This window comes from Belonocnema kinseyi, chromosome 3, assembly GCF_010883055.1.
Source record: "Belonocnema kinseyi isolate 2016_QV_RU_SX_M_011 chromosome 3, B_treatae_v1, whole genome shotgun sequence".
NCBI classification, from domain to species: domain Eukaryota; kingdom Metazoa; phylum Arthropoda; class Insecta; order Hymenoptera; family Cynipidae; genus Belonocnema; species Belonocnema kinseyi.
The window spans coordinates 95,181,798-95,204,046 of record NC_046659.1 but is presented as its reverse complement, the minus strand read 5'-3'; the positions used below and the strand labels follow the sequence as shown (position 1 = coordinate 95,204,046).

The window sequence follows — 22,249 nt, the reverse complement described above, 5'->3', positions numbered from 1 at the left end:
TTTTTGAAAATTAATTTTGGTTTTGTTGCAAATTGATCTCTTTCGGTTAATGTTTCGGTTTTATTGCAAATTCAACAGTTTTGTAGAAAACTGCTATTTTTGGCTTCAAAATTTTACATTCTGAATACAATTTTTTGTTATTGACTGAATAATGTGTGTCGCAGCGAGAAGTCTCGTAGAATCTACTGTATAGCTATAACATTTTCTGTTGAAAATTCGTTTTTTTTTCATAAAAAAATTCATCTCTTTTGGTAAACTTTTTTATCTTTTTTGGTTAAAGATGCTCCTTCTTTATTAAAAATTAATTTTTTTCTGTTGGGCATTGAACTATTTTGTTGAAAATTCGTCTTTTTTGTTCAATCTGATTAAAATGAAAATCTCTTGGAAAAAATATCAATATTACATTTTTTGTCGAGAGTTTATCTTATCTTGTTAAAAATTCAACTACTTATTTGGAATTTGAACTACTTTGTGGATACAAAATATGCAATAATATTTCAACACCCCTTTCCCCGTCGATCCAAATCGTCTTATGGTAATTTTGGATGACCCCTACATAAATTGAAAAACAAAATTTAGTCGATAAAAATTGCATAATATTGGTTGAAGGGGGTCAAAACATACATGCATTCATAAAGGTTGATGTGGTTCAAAATTTCATAAGAAGAACTTCGCATAATTTATGGACCGCCCCTCATTTTATAATTTTATCATCCCCTAATTAGCTTGTAAGATCCGAACCCAAATAAAAAGCAAACAATTCCTTTTACATTTTTACTTTTTTATGCTTTCATTTAATACCAGGTGCGAGTAGATAAATGCAGACTTTATGCCAGTCGAGTTGATTATTCTAAGAGAGTGGCGCCTTATCTAAATCCATTAAGGCGAAGGTAAAGCAGGCGTGAGTATTTTTATCAATTGGCTTTTTCGTCTAATTTTCCGTAGCTGCATTATAGAGAAAGGAGAGATAAGATCCTTTCTGTTGGCACGGCAAAAGACGAGGCGATGGTTGGCGAGCGTCGGGCGTCGAGCGTTAATAGTAGAAATTTTCCGGTGTAAACGAACGCCTCTTGTCTTGTATCTCGGCTGATTCGCACGCGGAGTTGCCTTCTCGTTGATGCTACAGCTACCCCGACTCCATAGTCACGCGATCAGATAAGCTGTTAGGATTAACCGTTAAACAGAACTCGCCTTTAAGCATAGAGTAGCCCTCAAAGAGAGTGAAAGAGGGGTGGTCGACGAATATTATACTCGCTACTCGACTAGAGAGATAAAATAAAAAAGTTCTCGTTAAATACATCCTGGTAAAGTGATGCTTACACGATTTATCACTTTGCTACCTTTCACTACTATAATCAGAATCAAAACTCTCTAATTATTTTAAACATTCCTCGTCCAAAAATAACATGGTTATAAATATTACCAGAGTAAAAACTATATTACCCTAATTTAAGAATGTCATTTATATAATTATATATGCGGACATATGTGAAGAACCCATCACTTTTATGGCCATCAATGATATTTGGGTAATTTTATAAAAATTATAATAAGTTTTAGTTTCGAGGTATCTATTATAGTGTAAAGTATACTGTAAAAATGACTATAAATAGATTAATACTCTAAATAAAAAGTAATTAAATTTTTAATGTGCGTTTTTTTTAATAAGAAAACTTGTCTTGAACCACATTTGCGTCTGCTTTTTATACATAAAAATTATGGCGATACAAGACAAAATAATAAAACATCGTATAAATTTCAAATGAATTGTACGGAAATCATTTTCATTCAAGAAAATCTGTATTACTATCTTCAATCCGAAACAAAGTTATAGGCTTTCAGATTATGGCCCCGATTTTGACATTTCGAGCATTATGGTTATATTTACATAGGTTAGTTGTAAAAGAATATAGTACACGCTTAAAAACAATTGTAAATTAAAATTTAAGTGATAAATAATTAAAAGAACAAACCTAAACTTATGTGCGCATCTGATTTTCAAAGGAATAGTATTTCGAAAGATTAAATGAGCTGCGTACAAAATTTAAAAACGACTATTATGTTATAACCACGATATTCTCCTTAAAATATAATTTAAAGTTTTAGAAAAGAATTTAAATACCTTCTTGTGTCTTTTATTTAGTCTTCTGTGACTGTGGTTCCTGAAAAAAAGACATATTATGTTAATTTATAGCAAAGATTTTTTGATTTCATAAAGGTCGACCGTTGTTGAAACGAAAAAATGTCTCCTAGTACAAATAAATTGATGATGCTGGAGGAAAAGCAAAAAGAAAATAAAAACAAAAAATTACTACTAAACGTAAGGGATCATTCACAAATTACGTAACGCATTTTTCTTTTTTTTCATATCGCTGTATCACTGTTCACTTTCCGAAAATTATATTCTCATCTTTATTTAAAAAAAAAAAAAAAACGCGTTACGTAATTTATGAATGATCCCTAATGAATGATTGGCACACAATTTCTCATAATAAATTACCCAATAATTAATTTTTTTCAAAATTTAATTATTCCTTTTTAATTTCCATTCACCGGAAATAAAATAATTTAAAATAAAAACCAGATTCGCTAGATCGCTTTCTTTCAATTAATCAAATATTTTTTAATCATTAACATCTATTTAAAGATGTAATTTTTGATAAAAATTCAAACAGTGAGAACATTTTCAACATTTTTGAGACCACGTTTTTCAAGGTTTAAACATTCTATGTACAGCTATTCGTAGTGGAAGAAAATACGAACAATTTATTCTAATGACTTCTTTGTGATAATTCACAAAATACGTGATACGTTAAGAGGGGGGGGGGGCTTTCAAAAAATCATTCTCCATATTAAGTGCAATGGAATTTTTTTGATAAAATACACAAACTAGAAAGAAAGCAATTAGACTAAGGGCCGGGTGATCCACCGCTATATATAGGGTCAGATAGTTATCCAGGAGAATAAATTTATCGTACGGCTTATCTGACAGATAATGATTTCGGGTTGATCCACTGTACTTCATGTGCTGAATAGTTATCCTTCAGTTACATAGGGAGATATAAGGAATACTAGTACTTTTTGCGTTTTCAAGTCACTGGCACTTCTGTGACGTTGACGCTTATTAGAAATAGCGTCACAATTATATAACACTGTTGTTGCTGTGAATCTGTCATATTATTAATTATTAATAAATAGAAGAAGTGCACGGTTATTATGCATTATTTTAGCTTAATTCGTGGGTTTATGAAAAATTTCCTTTGAAAAGAACACGAACAAAATTGTATGTCAAAATTGGAGTTTTTTATTTCACTGTAGTGGGATATAAACATAACCTCTCAATCGAGCCTCACAACTTTTTCTCACGGTCTTATTTTTAGTTGATATATATTTTTTTTCTGTCACATCATAACAAAAAATCTGAAATGTAATAACTTTGAAACAAGAGTTATTATATACGATTATTATATGCATCAAATTTTTTTTTTAATCTATAAGTTTATGAAAAATTTCCTCCGAAAACAACACCAAAAAAATGTCATTTTAGAATTGGAGTTTTTTATCTCATAACTTTTTATCGCGGTTTTATTTTTATTTGACATTTTATTATTTATTCAGTAATGTTATGACAAAAAGTCTAAAATTTGACAACGATGAAGCAAGTGTTATTATTTACAGTTATCATAAATTGATTTTTTTTAATTGGTGGGTTTATAAACAATTTCCTCCGGAAACAACACCAACGAAATATTATTATAAAATTAGACTTTTTTATATTATTATAGAGGAATATAAACATAACCTGTCAATGGATCCTCACAACTTATTCTGGCGGTTTTATTTTTATTTCATATTTTATTCTTTGTTCTGTAATTGCATAAAAGTCTGAAATTTGACAACTATGGAACAAGAGCTTCGCGTGCATAAAGCGTAAACGGTTTTCTATTTATAACGCGATTAGGAATTTCGGCTATTTCTTCAATATTTTCGTCGAAGTTATCACCAAAATCAACATCGTAAACATTTACAAATTAAATTTTGACAGCATTGTCTAACCTCACTTTTTCTGTATTTCGTGTTTATCTGCTAGATAAATTCGTTATTGGCCACTTTGGCCGGCCGATAGTTAACTAACAGGTAACTCCCCCTTTATCTGTCAGATAGCGCTATCCAACAGTGGATCAATATGAAAGTATCCTATCTGTCAGATAAATTTATCTGCAGCTTTTATTCAGAGGTGGATTAACCGGCCCTAAAGCTGTTTAACCCAAGAGGAGCTACAGAATTCGACATACACCATTTTTTTATATGATCCGTAATTATGCCCGAGTCTAAATATAGGCCCTACTTTGACGCTCCAAGTGGAAGTATTGTCCCTACTTTGCGGCTGTTTATTCTACCAGCTCCTACATAGCCACTCCTAAAGATATTTTCATTCTATGTTGCTTCTGTATAAGCTTCGGCCTCTACATTGAAGGTCTTGCCTCTATATTCTTGAGTTTTACTTATGTCTCCTTTAAAACTCCATATTCTCCTCATAATTTTTAAATTCTCTTTTAATGGTCTGAAATTTTAACGCACAAAATATGTCGCACCTGCGACCTCATGACATATACTTTGTTGTTGTTTCTAAAATTCCATTACCACAGTTTGTGGAAGCAACAGTTTAATTGGTTTTAAATAATAAATATTAAAGTGATAACATCGAAATGGCTTCAAGAGGAAAGGACTTTTCCCTAATCTGGTGGCTGCAAGCAAAAGGAAAAATGCAAACCAACGCTAAGATTTTAAAGATAGTTATAAAGAACCCAGATCTAAAACCCCCCTAAAAAGGTGTCAAACACACGAGAAGATGCGTCAAAATAAAAAGGTAAGAAAGATACATATCTTTTGCGTTGAGTTTTTTTCTTTACCACAAAAAATAACTCCAAATTAGTTACCACCAATTCTGAAGAAATAGATTTTTCTTTCACACAATTTTCTTTTGAATTGAAGAATCACGAAATTGAATGATTTCAGATAAAAAATTTAGAAAATAGGGCAATGTCAAAACCTTAAAAATTGAATATTTTATGATTCGATAATTGAAAGTTATTTATGCTTAAAATCGTTCAAAATTAAATAATAAAAAATTGTATACTTTTGAATTTCAACAATTCTAAATTCAAAGCGTTCAAGATTTGACAATTTAATATTTAAAACTAAATTGAATCTTTCAAAGTTGAAGCCTTCATCTAATTTTAGTCTTCATGTAATTTTAAAATGTTTTTATGTATCTAAAGAAATTTTCAGGAGTTTCAAGTGATTTAAGGGGAGTTATTTGGTTAACATTTTTTTAAAGTTTATGGTCGATTTTCAAAAGATTTCGAATTATTTAAAAGAGTTCAAGATATTATTAATGAATTTAAGGGATTTTAAGTCATTTTGAAGAATTTTTAAAGAATTTCCGTAAAATTTGAATAAGTTTTAAGATTTTAAAGTACTTTTAAGATACAAAAAAATCTTCTTGAATTCTTTAAAGTCTGTTAAATCTTTTGAAATCTTCGGAAATTGGCGGAAATCCTTTAAAATCTATTAAATTTCTGAAAATATATATTGAATTTTTTTAAATCTTTTAAAATATCTTGAAATATTTTTGGATTTATTATAAATCTTGTTAAAGCACATAAAATATACTATAATAATTTGTAATATTTTTAAAATCTAAAATCTTACTACATATATTATTATAAGCGTAGCAATATTTTTTACAGAATGGGTCACAAAAATTTGCAGACGGCCTTGCACAGCTGTAAGTTATATATCAGATTTTTTTTCATACTTCAAGCTACGCTAGCCGAGAGGCTTTAGGCGTTAGAAATGCGAAACTTATAGGGTTCGAACCCGCGAAAAATAAAAATGTTCATAGCGTGCGATTATAAATAGTGCGGTTTATATAACTGTTCCCTATAATTTCGGGACTATTGCAACGCAATGTAAAGCAAATACGATTTTAACTTTTATTAAACTACCCAGCGTACCCTCTACTATATGATTTGGAAATTTGTGCCCATAAGAGCACTAAAGTAGGGGCAAAAATCGTATGGGAATATCCTCTATTTTACAACCTTAGCCTCTACTAATATTAACGTGAAGAGTGTCAAAGTAGGGCGTATATTTCGACTCGGGTGGTTTTAATCGTGAAAAATAACATGAAAAATAGAAGAAATTAAATTTTTGGAAAAACAATGCACACCACGCAAAAAAATTAATTAACAAATTCACTCTTTGGACAAACGATACAAACTATTTTTAAAAAATTAATAGACAAAAGTTGCGCATCCAAAAAATATCTACAAATTTGTGATAAACAACTTTTTGATAGGACGAGTGGATTTTCTTTCAATCCTGAAAAACAAGATTAAAAATATTCAAAATTAATTTTTTTAAAACGACACAAGGTACGAAAAAACCTGAAAAGACAAACGTTGTTCGAAATTAAATCTATGGAAAAACGACACCAGTTACAATAAAAGATTTAATAACAAAATTGCTTTTTTATAGGATGTTAATTTTTGTCAATGATAAAAACAAGACAATGGAAATACTTATGTTTCAAAACCAATGCATATTATAAATTGCAACAATATAAATTTATTGAAATGATTAATTTTTCAGGGTATCTGAGATAATAATGAAAAATAAAATTTGTATATTATTTTGCAATATCTGAATAAGCAGTACCAGTCCGAGATACAAACATAAATACCCAGTGAAATCCTTCAATAGCCCCCCCCCCCCCTTCTATAGCCCTTCCGAGAAATGACGCCGCGCCGCAGGTAGGTCTAACAGGAGCTGCGTGGGGTGCGCGGGGTCTGCGGTTGTCACTCAAACGGGCACTCAAGCGTTAACAAACAAAAGCAGAGCGGGCTAAAATGAGTTAGTTCCCACCCACTGTCATCCCCAAAATCGGCGCTATGGAACAGTTTCACTGTAATATGCATTTAATATAATAGTGTTGAATATAATATAGATAATTGCATATTTTTGACAAAATCAAGTGCGAAGCACGAGACACGTGATAAGAATGTGTTCGTTAAAGCCGAAGAGAATTCACGATCTCCAAACTACAGTTGTCGATTCTTTGACCTTCAGTTTTAAAAGGTCTGTGCACGAATGTGGGGAAAATACAATTAACTGGCAAATAAAATATAATGGAGTGCGTAGAGGAAAATTCGAATTTTTGCAATTTTAAATTTGTTAAATTTAATGAGTTCTATTAAATAGAGGTCTTCAGATAGAGATATTGTGATGCAACATTTGTAGGTGTTGACCTTAAGCAAACTCCAGTAATTCGTGAAATAAAATTTTTAAAATCTCGTATTTCTATGTAAATTGGAATTTTTTTGAAGTTTAAGAAATTTGTCAAATTTACTAATTTCTCAAATGGCAGGAAATTCTAGGTCTAGTAGAAATAATACATTTCATATACGAAATTTCTCATACACCTCCAAAATTTCATGTGGTTAAAAGACCGTCTTTTGCCAGGTACATGTAAATAATAATTCATAAATCCGCGATCTGTTATTTGATTTCCAATTGTGTATTTCATTTAAAAGTAGAATAACAGTTCGAAGTTTCTGATTTTTTCCACATTTCTTTAAAGTTAACAACAATTTCATGATTTTTTTAATTGAATCATTTTGTGCTGTTGATATATTGAAATTTCGTTTAATTTAGTGTTTTATCAGTTTTTAACATTAAAATTGGTTTCAATTGGACTAAGTTATCGAATTTTAAGCTAATTTGGCAGTTGAATTCCTTACTACAGCGAAAGCTGATATGAAATTTTCAATCATTATCCACTGAAGTAGTACATTCAACCAACAGCAAAAATTGGGAATCAAATAAAAAATAACGGAATTATAATTATTATATACATGTACCTACCAAAAAACAGTTTTTAACCATAAAATCAAATTTTGAGGGTGCATGATAAATTTCGCATATGACCATTTTTTGGTTTCCACTGGACCTACAATCTACTATGTCCCATAGAAACTATATTGAGTTTTTTTTTTGTAACAGTGCAATTTGTAAAATAAAATTAGAGAACCCAGCTTTCAGTGGAAAAATATAATTCGAATAATAATAGTTACTTTACGGTGTACGATTGGATAAAAAGTTGTTGTCATTGCGTGATTATGGTGTAAAATAATTTATTACTCAAAATTGAGACTCAACATTTTTTTAGTCAAAAATGCTTACTGAAATGAAATTAAAAAAAAAAGAAAACTACATTAATTTGCATCGTCAAAAATTTTAAAAATAATAAGGAAAGTAAGGTCTTTAACAAATTAATGCTCCGTTCTGACTTTCGGATCACATATAATGAGCACTGAAATAATAGAGGTCTTTAAATTTATATCTACAAGCTATAAAAGAAACAAAAGAATATGGTTTATTTTACATATATATTTATTACAGTATTTAACAATATTTAAAGATTGCAAGTTTCAGCAAAAGCCTAATATCCTTGGGTCAGAACTAGGTTTCTAACGAGGGAAAATAAATTAATATTCAATTGTCAGGAACTTTATTTAACAATTTAATAACGACTATACCACTTAATTGTCCTTTAAAGGGGAAACTAAAAAGTAAATGGAAATATTTTCAAAGTAAGATTCTAAATTAGTACCTTAATTACCATTAAGAAGGTACCGTGACCTTTATTTAACAATTTAATAACGACTATACCACTTAATTGTCCTTTAAAGGGGAAACTAAAAAGTAAATGGAAATATTTTCAAAGTAAGTTTCTAAATTAGTACCTTAATTACCATTAAGAAGGTACCGTGACCGGAGTAATTATGGATCAAATAGGTTTTAGTTTTTTGTGGCTATAATGAACTTTTCGAAACTTTACACTAAATCAATTTGTACTATGAAGCGTGCTTTATATAGGACTTTTATATAGGTGTGAACCTTTGCCATTTTGCCAAGAGGTGGACAAAAAGTTAGAAAGTGGCGACTGTCGAATCACGAATCCAAGGAATCTCAACAAACTTCTAGTACTTGCATCTTTTTAAATGGAAAACTAAGAAGATTCGAACAGAGTATAGAAGCAAGTACATAGACAAACGTTTACGCCCTACGCAAACTTTTTAATTGATAGTTTTTTGTATTATTGCAAAAAGTGGAATGTCGCATTTCGCAGAAAAATTATCTATCAAATTAAAAAATTATATCCTATAAATTTATATTTAATAAATATTCGGAATCCTACGGTTCTTCTAAAATAATATATTTTTGTTTTAGGAAGTGAAAAATAGGAAAACGAGGGTTAAAGATTGGTATAACCTAGTCTGAAAAATATTGTATTTGTTTGAAATTGAACAATTTTGGCGCTAACTGTTATAACTTTGAATATTCAAAAAGTTTATGATCTGAACATTTGATAAAATCCCTATATTTTCTGATTTTAACGAATTATAGCTTATTTCAAATTTATTTTAAAATTCCTATTTGAAAATATATTGCATTTGAGTGGATAGTACAGTGATTCAAAAAAGAATTGGATTTTTCTTTAATTTCTATGCATATCACCCATAAAAGTGTTCGAATCTATAAAAAATAAATTCATTTTCTATTATTTTGCAAAGAAATTATATTTAGAGATTCAGAATCGTCCAGCTGAATCGATTTGAACCTCAAAATTTCTATTCACAATTAGCCACAGAATATGAATAAAATGTTACTTTTTGAATATCACCGCCTTAAGTTTTTCTTATAGGGTGCCAAAAATAACCCATAAGTGAAAAAAATGGGTTTTGTGAGATTTTGACCCTAATTAAGTTTTGTTTTGCGGTTGTGTTTTCGCAAATTGTTTGTAATATATGAAATACTACTATATAATGATAATTAAAGATTTACATATATTGTTTAAACAATTTATTATTATTTTTAGAAACTTTCTCTCAGAATAAAATTAGAAAGTCGCCGTTTTTTTTAATTTTCCTCTTTTTGACCAATTTTCAATTAAAGTGAGGTAAATAATTAAATAAACTTAACCAAATTAATTGTTAAAACAATTTATTATTATTGATAATAATATTCGATGTGAATAAGGTCAGAAAGTCACACTTTCTTCTAACATTTTTAAATTTTACCACATTGCACTTAATACAGCAATTAATCATGCAAGCTAACAAAAATAGTTCTTTAAACAAATTATTATTGTTTATAAATATTTTCTGTTAGATAAGTGCTAAAAATTTGCGATTTTTTCTGAAATGCTTAACTTTGCTTTGCCTTTTTCGATAGGAACAGATAATAAATCAACATTAAAGAGAATCATATTTTTTAACAATCTCCTTCTTTTTGGAAATGAAATATTATGAAATGAAACAGATATTTGTAAAATAATATCTTACTTTAATTCCCTTTTGACACTGGCGTAACCAGGGAGGGGGGGGGGGCTGAGGAGACTCAAGCCCCTGCCGAAATTTCTTAATCACATATGTTATACACTGGAAAACTTCATTATATTTACAACAGCCTGTGTCTATATTTTCTGAAAGCTCTCACAGTAAAAACTTGGGAGTATATTTTGTTGCAGGTAAAATTATAACGGTGTTTACTGTATCTTGGTAGTGATTCAGATATCTCTTGAACTTGTGGTACGCCATGCCGAGAACGTGGGGGACGTAATACCGACTAGGTGGGGTAGGAAAAGTCAGTTTTATTAATTTACTCCAGAGTTTAACTCGGGTCTCGGGTCAACTTGAATCAATGAAAAAGATTCAGTTTTAATATGTAAATTTTATGAGTTTACGAAATAAGACTGTTAATCAAGATATGAGTATAACTTGTTAAACACATTAACTCTTCAAATTAGTTAATCGCAACTGATATTTTTTGCCATACCCTACGCGACGAGCAAGCTAAGCCACCTTCTCTCTTATATGAATCTTTGTATTATCTGGAAAATCGTAGGTATGAACGTAGGTCCTCAGCTCGGCACAATTATACAAAGTGCGAACTAAGCACTTTCTAAAATGTACGATCAGCAAAGTTGGCAAAATAATAAACAATACATTTACACAGTAAAAACTTGGGTGCGAAATACTGACCAGGTGAGGTATGATAATTCAGGTTTATCAGGTTACCCCAGAGGTTCACTCGGGACTCGTGTCAACTTAATCCAGTGAAAAAGTTTGTTTTAATATTTAAAATTTGTGATTTCAGGAAATAAGACAACCTCTAAGCACATCACAAATCTTCAAAAAAAAATTATTTTGTAAACAAAAGTGTTCTCAGAATGCGTTAGAATTTTTTTTAATTTACATGCATGTTTCCCCCAATCTTTATAAATCCTTCTCCCAAAAACTGTTAAAACTAAACATTAATTTTAGCAATTACAAATAGAATAGAATAAAACTTATTTTTCCAATATCACTCCCATACGTCTATTTTAAAGGGTCCCCAAAATAATCCCATGAGTAAAAAAGGTGGGTTTCGCGAGTTTCTAATAATTATAGTTTTTTGCACTTATGAAAAATACAAATTGTTTCTAATTCATGAAATATTACTTTATACTGATAACTAGAAGTTTACAGAAATTGTTTAAACAATTTATTATTGTCTTCAGAATTTTTCTCTTAGAAAAGATTTAAAAAGTCGCGCTTTTTCTGAAATTTTCAACTTTTCAATCAGAGTGAGACAGTAATTAACTTAAAACAAACCCTCGAAAGAAACGAGGGTAAAAACGTCGCCAAATAATACATTCTTAGTAGGATTAATTACGAAATTACAATGGAAAGGAGTCACAAAAATTTCACAACAGAATTTTGTGATATCACTAAAATTTTCCAAATACTATTAGAGAGTAAACATTTTTTTATTAATAGATTTAGATATTTTAATTATTTGTATCCTAAAATTAAAATATTTCAATGGTAATGACAATTCCACTTTTTAGCGAATTTTCAATTAAAGTGAGGTAATAATTTTTTATGGCGATACAAGATAAGATAATAAAACATATAGTAGTATAAATTTCAAATTAATTCCACCAAAATCATTTTAATTCAATAAAATCTGTATTACCTTTTTAATTTCTTAACGCATAATTGTTTAGGCATTCCTAAACAATAACAATCATAATTAATTAATTAATTGCATCTCATTATTATTTCTGACAATATTCTCATTCAATAATGCTGGAAATTTGCGGTTTTTTCTTGAATATTAAAATTTTTGTTCACTTTTCACTTTATGAGGTAACAACTAATTCAAATTACCAAACATAATTATATAAACGGTTGATTATTGATTATAACTGTCTCCTCTTAGATAATAAGGAAGTGGCGTTTTTTCTGAGATTTTCAACTTTGCTTAACTTTCTGGTAATGAACATATAATTAATAAACAATCAAGAGAATTATTTCCTAAACATTTCTTTCTTTTTTAATAATATATTTGTCTGAAATATAAAATAAATATTTGAAATATTCTTCAAATTTTCTGTATAAATCATATAAAATATCCATTTTCCTTGAGAGCCTTTTTTAAAAATTAATATTAATATTTATTATTTATTGGAATCCGCAAGAAAAGGGCCTTTGTGGGAGGTTCTAGTTTGGGAGATATTCGAGTTTTTGAAGTCCGGTTCAAAACTATTATTTTCGGATTTAAGTGAGTAATAATGTTAAGACCTATACTGAATCTTTTAAAACTATATTTATGTCCTCAAAGCAAGCGGAAACGGGTGTATCTTATTTTAAAAGAAAAAGTGTAACACGTGCGCTTATGGCGCTCGCCAACATTAAATGCGTTTTTCTGGAAATGCCGTTTTTCGAAGTTACAACTTTAAAACTGCCCCGGCAACTCGTTTTTTAATCTAAAGGATTCATCTTCGTTAAACAAATTCTAAGAAGATAGTTATAAACCATAAAGGCATATTCACGCGAGCGATTTCTGGTTCCGATTATGGCGGATTATGGTTACGATTGACGGGCCGGTTCATGCACATGACGCATTGGTTTCAACCATGTTTGCCGTCATTGTTGTTTTCATATATGAGGATGAATTAGACATCCTCCATTCAAATGTGGGGTTTCGGAGTTATTTTTAATTAAAAACTTGACAACAAGCACACACAAGGCCTGCACGAGGTACGCAAGAATTTTTTTCAAGTCAGCTGACAACAGCTGACGAGTCACGTGACTTCATAGACCACTGTGATTCGCTACGATCAGCGACGATCGTGGCCCGGTTAAAATCACCACGGTTAAAAATAGAGTGAAATCTAAACATTCAAACTAAACCGGATCCGGATCGTGCTGCGCGCTGATTTGTCGACGGTTCCAAACGTAACCGTAATCGGAACCGGTAACCGCTCATCTGAATACGCCTTAATACTCGTTTAAGCAATTATGTTTATTAACTTGCATTAGTTATTATCTCAATAAGTTAAAACTGGACAAAATAAAAAAAATTTAGAACAAAACCGCAACTATCTAGCATTAATATAGAAAAAGATAGTTATAAAAAATAACAGTTTGTTTACACCATTATGTTTTTTAAATCGCTATAATTTTTACCCAGTTCTAAGTGAAAAATAGAAAAAAGTTGAAAACTTTATAGAAAAAACCGTAACTTTCTAACATTATTCAAATAGTTATTTTATTTTCCAGATACCCTTTTTTCCCCTTCTTCCTAAGGTTAGCCCCCCCCCCCCGCCATCCTGAACAAATTCCAGACAACAGAGTAACGGAAGCAATTTCCGGACTACAGTAAGTTTACCTTGTTCCATGAGATTTTATAATTAATTAATTATTTGTTTGAGAACTTCTTAATCTTTCTATTTGTATATATTATCATCGACAAGATGTGTTTTTTCCAGGAAAGGATAGGGGAGCTAAACTGGTGTCCCTTCTGTCTCTTGTGTAAGATAGTTTTTTTGTTTAAATTAATTTGTTTTAAACTATTTGAAAACAAAAAGAAAAATAATTCACTTAAAAAATACAATACTATTTGAAAAGTAATTCTTGTTGAGGTTCACTTATTATTCTTTCATAATTAAAAAGTCAAAGCTTAATTAAAGCTTTTACGAACAAGGAAACTTTCTATCATTACTCTAAGAAAAGATAATTATAAGCAATAATCATTTGGTTAAATAAGAATGTTTGCTAACGACAACTATCTAACATAGAATTAGTAAGGAGATACCTATAAAAAATGATAATTTTTTTGAATAATTATTGTTTTTAAATTGAATTAACAAATAACGCACTCATCAGCACTTATAGAAATTTCGAGAAGAAAAAGGAAAATAGAACTTTCTAGTACTTTTGCCTTACTAATTATTTAGAACTTGCAAAAAGTTTAAAAAAAAATAAACTAGAACTTTCTCGAAACTTTCCTCCTACAAAAGTCTCAGCACGTATAAAAATTAGGAAAAAATAACTAGCAATTTTTCAATTCCTTTCTTTCTAACTGGCCTTTAAAAAATGGTCAAGAAAATTGGTACTAGAGTACTGATTTGTCCTATACCTAATACTTTAGCGATACTGTAGCCATGATCTCGATGAGATCCCAATAGGACTTCCTTTAATCGGGTAATCACAATAAAACTAGATTAGTTTATTTCTTCTAGAAACTGAAAGATCTAAACTATAAAGAGTAGAAAACATATGTGAGGCGAAGTGAAAAAGAGTATGGCGCCTTGTGTAGATATGCCACAACACGTCAGGCCGGACTAAAAGTCCGCGAAACAATATCCTCCTCGTATTAGTTATCGTTTATCAGGGCATCTAGCCAGACAAAACGTGGGGTCTCGGGAATTGGGTGAGCCATCTGTTGCCAGACATGATCGATAAAAGTCCGCCAAGTGTTATCAGTGCTAAACTGCTATTTCGGCGAGCTGCCGCACGTTCTGCAACCTCACTCCCATTTTCCCCCATTTTCTCCTATTTTCTCCCATTTTACCCATTTTATCCCGCTTGCTCTCATCCCTCTGCTCTATTTCGCTTTTACTATCCCCCTTTCCAAACCTTTCCTACCCTTTCGGTCCTCAATGTATATAGCTACGACTTGCAGGGATACACGATAAATTGGATCTACCAACCGGATTCCTCGTCAAAGAGAGGAATTCTTGCCTGCCGTTGTGATATCGAGCGTGGAAATACTCGTGTGATTCTCATCTAAGCGCCGAACATGTGGAAAAAAATGGGATTACTCGGTGATTCGTGTTACAATCAAGCACCTTTTAAATCAACGTTGTGCCTTCGTGAACCTCGGATGTGTCGCATTACTGAAGCATTATAATTATTATTTATTATTCTAAGCCTGTTTGTCAGAGGCAATTTATGTTTCTTCGTAGGAGGTCTATTTTAATGAAAGCTAGTTTTTTAAACTATCTTTTTATGTATGTGTTTTATTTTCTACATTTCAGCCTTTTTCGCAATTGTTTATTTTGATGACTTTTCCTAACTCTGGAGTAAATTGTTTGGAACCTTTTGAAAAATCGACTTTCTATTCCAAAAGTAAAATATCATTCGGGGGACCCAAATATTTTCATCTCTTTTTGTTAAAACCACATATACTATCGTATTTTGAGGTGCTAATTACGGACAGTACGTTTCTATCTGGGCACGTCGATATATCAAAAATTACAAATTAGAGTTCAATTCAAAAAAATAGCAATTATTGATCATTTTTGAGCTGGAAAAGGCTGTGACAGAACTTCCTCCTTTCCTTTTCCAGTTCGAAAAATTACTATTTTGAATGAGAAAACAAATTTCATAAGCATCTTAAATTTATGAATGAAACAAAATTTATTTAATATCTTAATATTTCAATTTTAATTATAATTTATATAATTTCTTTAGATATTGTTTAATTCTCGAACTTAATATAAAAAAAAATAAATTAACAACTTTTTTGGTGATTATTTTGTTGTTTTTTAAGAAAATACAAATATTTAGTTATAAAAAAAAATTGAATATAAAGTGATTATAATGCGTGAAAAAACCAAAACGTTAAAAAAATTAGTTATTGAAACATTTGTGAATTTGTTGCCAGAAAGTTATAACCGGTTCTTTGTTCCGGACCCACAATTCCCCTCTTTTCTTCCACTTTTTTAATCGTTTCAGTATTCCTTCATTTGACGCTTTTCAAGTATGCAATAGTTATTGCATCAAATTTTAAAATATTTCGTAGTAAAGAATATACTGCTGGATCATTTACACGTTGTTCTTTATTTAGTTTATGATTTCTCATCCAATCCATTTTCTTATAAAGCATCGATATGGCATGTTTTCTTTCCACTTGATTTATAGCAGTCTAATTCTCCAAATCGAACTCCGTCTATATGGGGAGAGGTCTACTTAAATTAGAACTCTATTCTCTAAGTTCTCTTTAATGCATGTATAAAACTTGAACTATATTTAGATTAACTGGTTTTATTTTAAGGAATAATAGCAATAAATAATGATAAATTGTTTAAAGAGACGAAAAAAAGTTGAAATATTTAAACAAAACAGAAACTTCCTATTAGGTCAATTCTGAGAATCAAAATATTAGCCAAAAATAAATCGGTTAAATAATTTTTTTTGTTAAGGATAGTTGATTATCATATCTGTATAACTAAAAAGTCTAAGGCAAAATTTAAAAATAATAAAACATCGAAATAATTTGTAAAACATCAACATATCGTTACAAAGTAATTTTTTTCTGATTAAAAACAATTTCTGCAAAAAGAAGCAAAAAACTAGGATGAACGCCAAAATGAATTATATCTTATTTTTGTACTTAAGGAGTTTATTTTTGTCCCTATAAAATGGGCTTATGTGCGTTTAAAGCGAAACGGAACTATTAATTCGTATTCTGTGCTTAAATTTGAAGAAAATCTTGTTTGTACAGCCTGATACACCTGATATTAACGATATTATCGCAAAATTACAAAGCATCTTTTTCCCCATAAGAAATACATATAAAACTTAAGGGTCTATTAGCAACCCCTACATATCAAACCCTACATATTTTTTTATTTTTGTCAGGTTCAACCCCTTCATTTTGTAAAAGCTTTGTTTTCGTAAAAGCTTTCACAGGGACATATATGGAAAATAATGACCTTAAGATAGAAATGTTTTTAACGAACTTTAGAGTCAATTTAGTTATAAAATTACATATTTAGCCTTTATATTATTTATACTTTTTATTATTTTGTAATGAAACTTACTGTACATGTTATAAGAAATATTCTTAGAGTGTACAGTAAAATCCTGTTGAGAAAACAAATTTTTGTCGAAGTAATACCTTTATCTATCGTTAAACCGGCGATGCATAATTAATAATTATCATGGTTGACGCTATTTTAGCATTTCAAGGGGTATAACTTTTATTCATTTTTTTTTATTTCGAAACAGTGTCTAAATAAAATTGCACCAAGCAAACACTAATAATCAAATCAGGATTACAACTGGTAATGGAATATCAAACACGCATCATAATTCTGTTCCATTAGTTTGACTGCAGCTGCATTAAATATCAATACCCTTATTTATGCGTACATTACCAATATCTCTATTTCTGAAAATTTGAACTCTCCGAAATGTCAGTATTCGTTTCAGATACGAAATTTATGCTATCATATAGAATTCGACTTTGACATTCTAATATTTGTGAAATTAAATGCATGTGCAAACATTATCTGCCATAGGAATATAATATCGCTATTTTAAATAAATGCGACTGAATCTGTGAAAATTATCGAAAATACCCGGGGCAAAATCCTAATACTTAGCAAGTCCTCCCTGCATGCTCTGTCACAAAAAATAGAGTTTTGCGCGAGGTTGGAGAGAGCTGTTCAGTCCTCGTTTTTCCTCAAAAACGCTCGATAATTGCGAATTCGGAAATAAGTAGGTTTTCGCGAGCATTAAGCATTAAGCATTGAGTTTTAGGGTATCGCGAAAGCCTCTTTAATGCTCGCGGAAGCCTACTTATTTCCGAGATCGCAATTTTTGAGCATTTTCGAGGAAAAACAAGAACTGAAAAGCTCTTTCCAACCTCGCGCAGAACTCTATTTTTCGTAATAGAACATATACGGAGGAATGCCGAGTATTAGGATTTTGCCCCGGGTACATTGGCAGTAGGAATCCGAATACAATTAAGTCAATTATTTATACAGATTAAAAATAATCAGGGTAAAAACTGAGCAAGGTATGAAAAAATATCGACAGATAATTAGTCTACAAAGACATTGTGTTAAAATTATGTAGAGATCATATTTTATATTGAAAAAAATAACGAAAAAAACCGTAACGAAACTTTTGTTACGTCCCTTTTTTTTTCTTTCGACTTAAAGCTTTGACGAAACACAATGTTGACATTGTGTTTCCGCAGCCGCAATATTTTTTAGAACTTTCTCATACATAGCATATTTTTTAAGTTAATTATAATAAACTTAAAGAAATAATTGGCAACTATAGGAAAATTCTCCCATTTTGAAAATAGAAACCCTACAAGATGAGGGTACTGAATTTAGAAACTTCTATAAAGAATATCTAGCCAGAATATTTTAATCAGATGTAAACATTTATGATACTATAAGTTGTCTTATATTGATCAGGTTTTAAGCTACCCGCAATCTTGAACTAATACTAATAAGATCAAGCTGAATATCTGTCTGAAATTTGAAGACAATGTGTTCTGCAAAATCTCAATTTCGAAATTCCCTAACTATCCTGATTGTTCCATAACCAATTATAGTGACAACAGTCATACAGAGTTTTGTAAGTTTCAGTTTATCGTAAATTCCCTGAATTTTTCAGGTTTTTCCTAGTATTCCCTGACTTCTCTCAATCTGTTTTAAATTCCCTAAATTTTCAGAATTCTCTTACATATAAAGCACTATTATAAGAAACCAGTAGCAGCTATAAATTTGTAAAAAAATTATAAAATAAAATTTTTCATTTTTAAAAGTGATGATATAAATCATCATTTATAGTGTAAATGTGGTAAATAAATCTAACCTAATCATGTTTAAAAATATAGAACTATATCCTTGATTAAAACAAAAGAAATTTCATTCCCGGCATATTCAATTTTATTATTTTTCTCTGACATTAAAGGCTATGTCTAGTCACCCTGAAAAATGGGGTATTTGGAAAAGAGGATGGAGTAGTCATCCCGAAAACTCGAACCGATTAGCCAAGTTTATGAAAAATATTTGAATACTCATCCCGAGTGTCGGAACAACCACACACATCGAACATTAAAACAAAAAATCCTTTTTCGAAATTAAAATTAAATATTGTGATATCACATAATAAAATTAGTCGTATTTTCCCAATGAAATCTTTGTTAGATTTCACAAATTTTGATTTTTTAACTAAGAAACCCGAACGGACGAGATGAATCGAGTGTAAATATATATTTTTGTATTTATTTAATATACTAACTCGCAATATTTTTTCGCTCGCGTTAAAATGAATGACTTGCATTATTTTTATATGCTTCACCATAATAAGCACTATTTTTAACCAAATCAATTTTTTCTTTTCACAGAAATTTTATTGGATTCAAAGAACAATGAGAACTATGGAGATGATGGGGCTTCGGAAGATGGTGTGGGTCATAGAATTAATGACGTTTTTAAAGGATCATTAAGGGAAACCGGTTCGACTACCAGACCACGACATAATGGTGACGATTATGGTGATTCTGCTTCCTCATTTAGAACGCATCCAACCGCTATTTTTATTATTCTAATAGCTTCGTATCACCTAATTAAATTCACGTAAGGCTATCAATTCCAAGAGTACCAAATCGTTCACCTTCGTTTTTTTTTTAATCGGAGAACATTCCAAATTAAAAAAAAAAAATGATTAGATTGAGGGACCAGATTAAAGAACCGGTTATAACTTTTTGGCCCTTAAAATGGGGGAGGAGGAAATCAGAGTCTCTTAAATTCAAGTAGGTGGGTCTCTATATTTTAAGCGTCAGAAATTAATTTGGAGAAAAGATGTCCTTTCTCATTATTAAAAAATTAGATAAATATACTTTCCAACAAATAAATTAACTTTCTGAAGAAATATTCATCTATCTAATTACTGATGTCTTCTAATTACTAGTATCAGAAATACATCTTTTTAGGCACTGACTAGAATGAGGGAATTTTCCGTAAACCTACCAGTCAAGAGCTACAACGGCGTGTTAGTTTTATGGAAAATTCCGTAAGGGTAGGCAGTTCATTTTTTCATTTGTGTCACAATGCCCAAAACTCTTTCAACAATAAAAACTATTTCGCACAAATTCTATCCTTACTTTTTATGAATAAATTAAAAATATGAAATAAAAATTTTAAAAAAGGATTTCATTATGAAAAATTAATACATTTACTTTAAAATTAATTACATACAATGTCGGAAAGTATTTATGTATTTCTGATGAAACATTAATTTATTTCAGAAGGGAATTTTAAAAATGCAGTTCTTTAATCGAAATATCATATTTATTAATTCTGGGTAAGTAATATTTGAATAGAAGGAATATCATTAAAAGTATCTAGTTCACAATAAAACCACGGATTTCAGTACCAATTGAGTACCAAAAATTTAGCACAGAATTAAGGACTTCATATTATTTCGATAAAATGCATTAAAATCGAAAAAAATAGGATAAAAGTCTTGAAAAGTTTGAACGATTGGTACTCAAGGATGAGGGTCTTTTCATTCTGTTAAGAATGCAACTAAAGTAGATAATTTTATATAACAAGGATCAAAATTATTAATATCTTTGGAAAGAAAACACAGATTTGACACTTCTAATATAAAATTACCAAACGACTAATCCAGGCAGAATTGTTGCTTATACAATTCATCATTGTAAATAACACTTTCTGTCCTTCTCGAATCCAGTCGAATTGCAAATATTAATTGAATAAATATGTATTGGGGCTTTTTATTTCATTCTGTTTAATCGAACTCAATTTACCGGAACCAATAATCTTTTTCCGATTCGACTGGAGGAGATGAAACGACAAAATAGTATTTTATGAACCTAAAAGTGGCTCTGATTGATGAACCGTTATGAAAACAAAACAAATAAAATAACTTTTGCCAAATTAATAAATATTTTATTGTTTTTAATATAACTACTTGTCGTCGACTTTTAAGTCCAGAAAATACAAAATGTAAATATGATCAATAGAAAATGAAAAGTGCTCAGATCAAAATGTCGAAGTAATCGGTTACAATTGTATAAATATATTGATTGTGTATTCGTTAATGAGAAATAAAATATAAAAAAAAAATTGAATTTCTCCCTTGACTTTTTTGACAGGCTTGACATTAACAATTGATGGGTTCTAGTGAGATAAAAGATATTAAATTATTATTGATAATCTTTTTTAATTTTTGGTATTAATTACACATAATTTTTTTTATAGAACTTAGGTAAGTTGTTTCTATAATTTTTCGTACAATCTGAATGATTAACACTTATAGAAAATTCCAGAGAATAAGATATATTGCAAATGGCATTGAGGAAGTTACCAGAGAATTATTCAATCGTTGAAGGAGAATAAGTTGAAGATTGAGAAGATGGTTTCTTTGATTGCTTCGACAGTGGTATTATTTTCTTTGAACTGATACTTTTCCTTTTCATGGAAGCGCAGTACGCACGAATGAACCCAGTATAAAAGTCTGACATTGAGTGCATTTTTTAAATCCCCGACAAATGTAACGTTTGATAACAGACTGTCTTCATTAGTACGCGAGATTCGTCGTATAAATGGAGTGAATTTTTCGTCGAGGCTGCTATTAACTTTTATCAAATATTTATAATCAGTTTCCTCAACTGAAAATAATCTCATTAAAATATTCTCTTCGGATTTGATTTTATTCGTTTTTATTATGATAAAGATATTCTTAGAGTATATTATAAAAACTAACGTCTATTTGAAAAAAACGATTTGTATGAGTTATTAAGTAAAATTAGGACAATTTTTACAAATTTAAATTAAATGCTTTCAAGGTTGAAAACTTTATAGCAAACAGTTTTAAGATTTTAAGAAATTGAATTAAGAAGTTATGATAATAATTTAACTATTTATAGCTTAAACGTTTAAATCAAAAACATATTTGAATCCTACCTTAACAACTGTAAAATAAAACGAATTTTAACCTTAAAACGTCCAAAGTAGACATTCTTATTTTAGGCATTAGAAGTTCCAAAATTAGATAGTGAGATATCTTCAGCTTCC

The 22,249-nt window shown here is 30.0% G+C and overlaps 1 protein-coding gene across 2 annotated transcripts in view; it reads left to right on the top strand.

The window, feature by feature from the left end:
* The window catches only part of LOC117169071 (lachesin-like), a 388,598-nt gene extending 368,726 nt beyond the window's left edge, over nt 1-19,872 (top strand). Inside the window, exons 1-2 of one of the 2 annotated variants that reach the window (XR_004466605.1) lie at nt 19,128-19,408; nt 19,552-19,674. Coding sequence is in view for 1 of the 2 variants with exons in the window: in XM_033355181.1 (XP_033211072.1) it covers nt 19,552-19,787 (236 nt within the window). In the remaining variant the exon portion in view is untranslated. Of the gene's footprint in view, nt 1-19,127; nt 19,409-19,551 lie in introns of those variants that run through there. The other variant, XM_033355181.1, reaches the window with a different exon arrangement.
* Nucleotides 19,873-22,249: the final 2,377 nt, after the last annotated feature.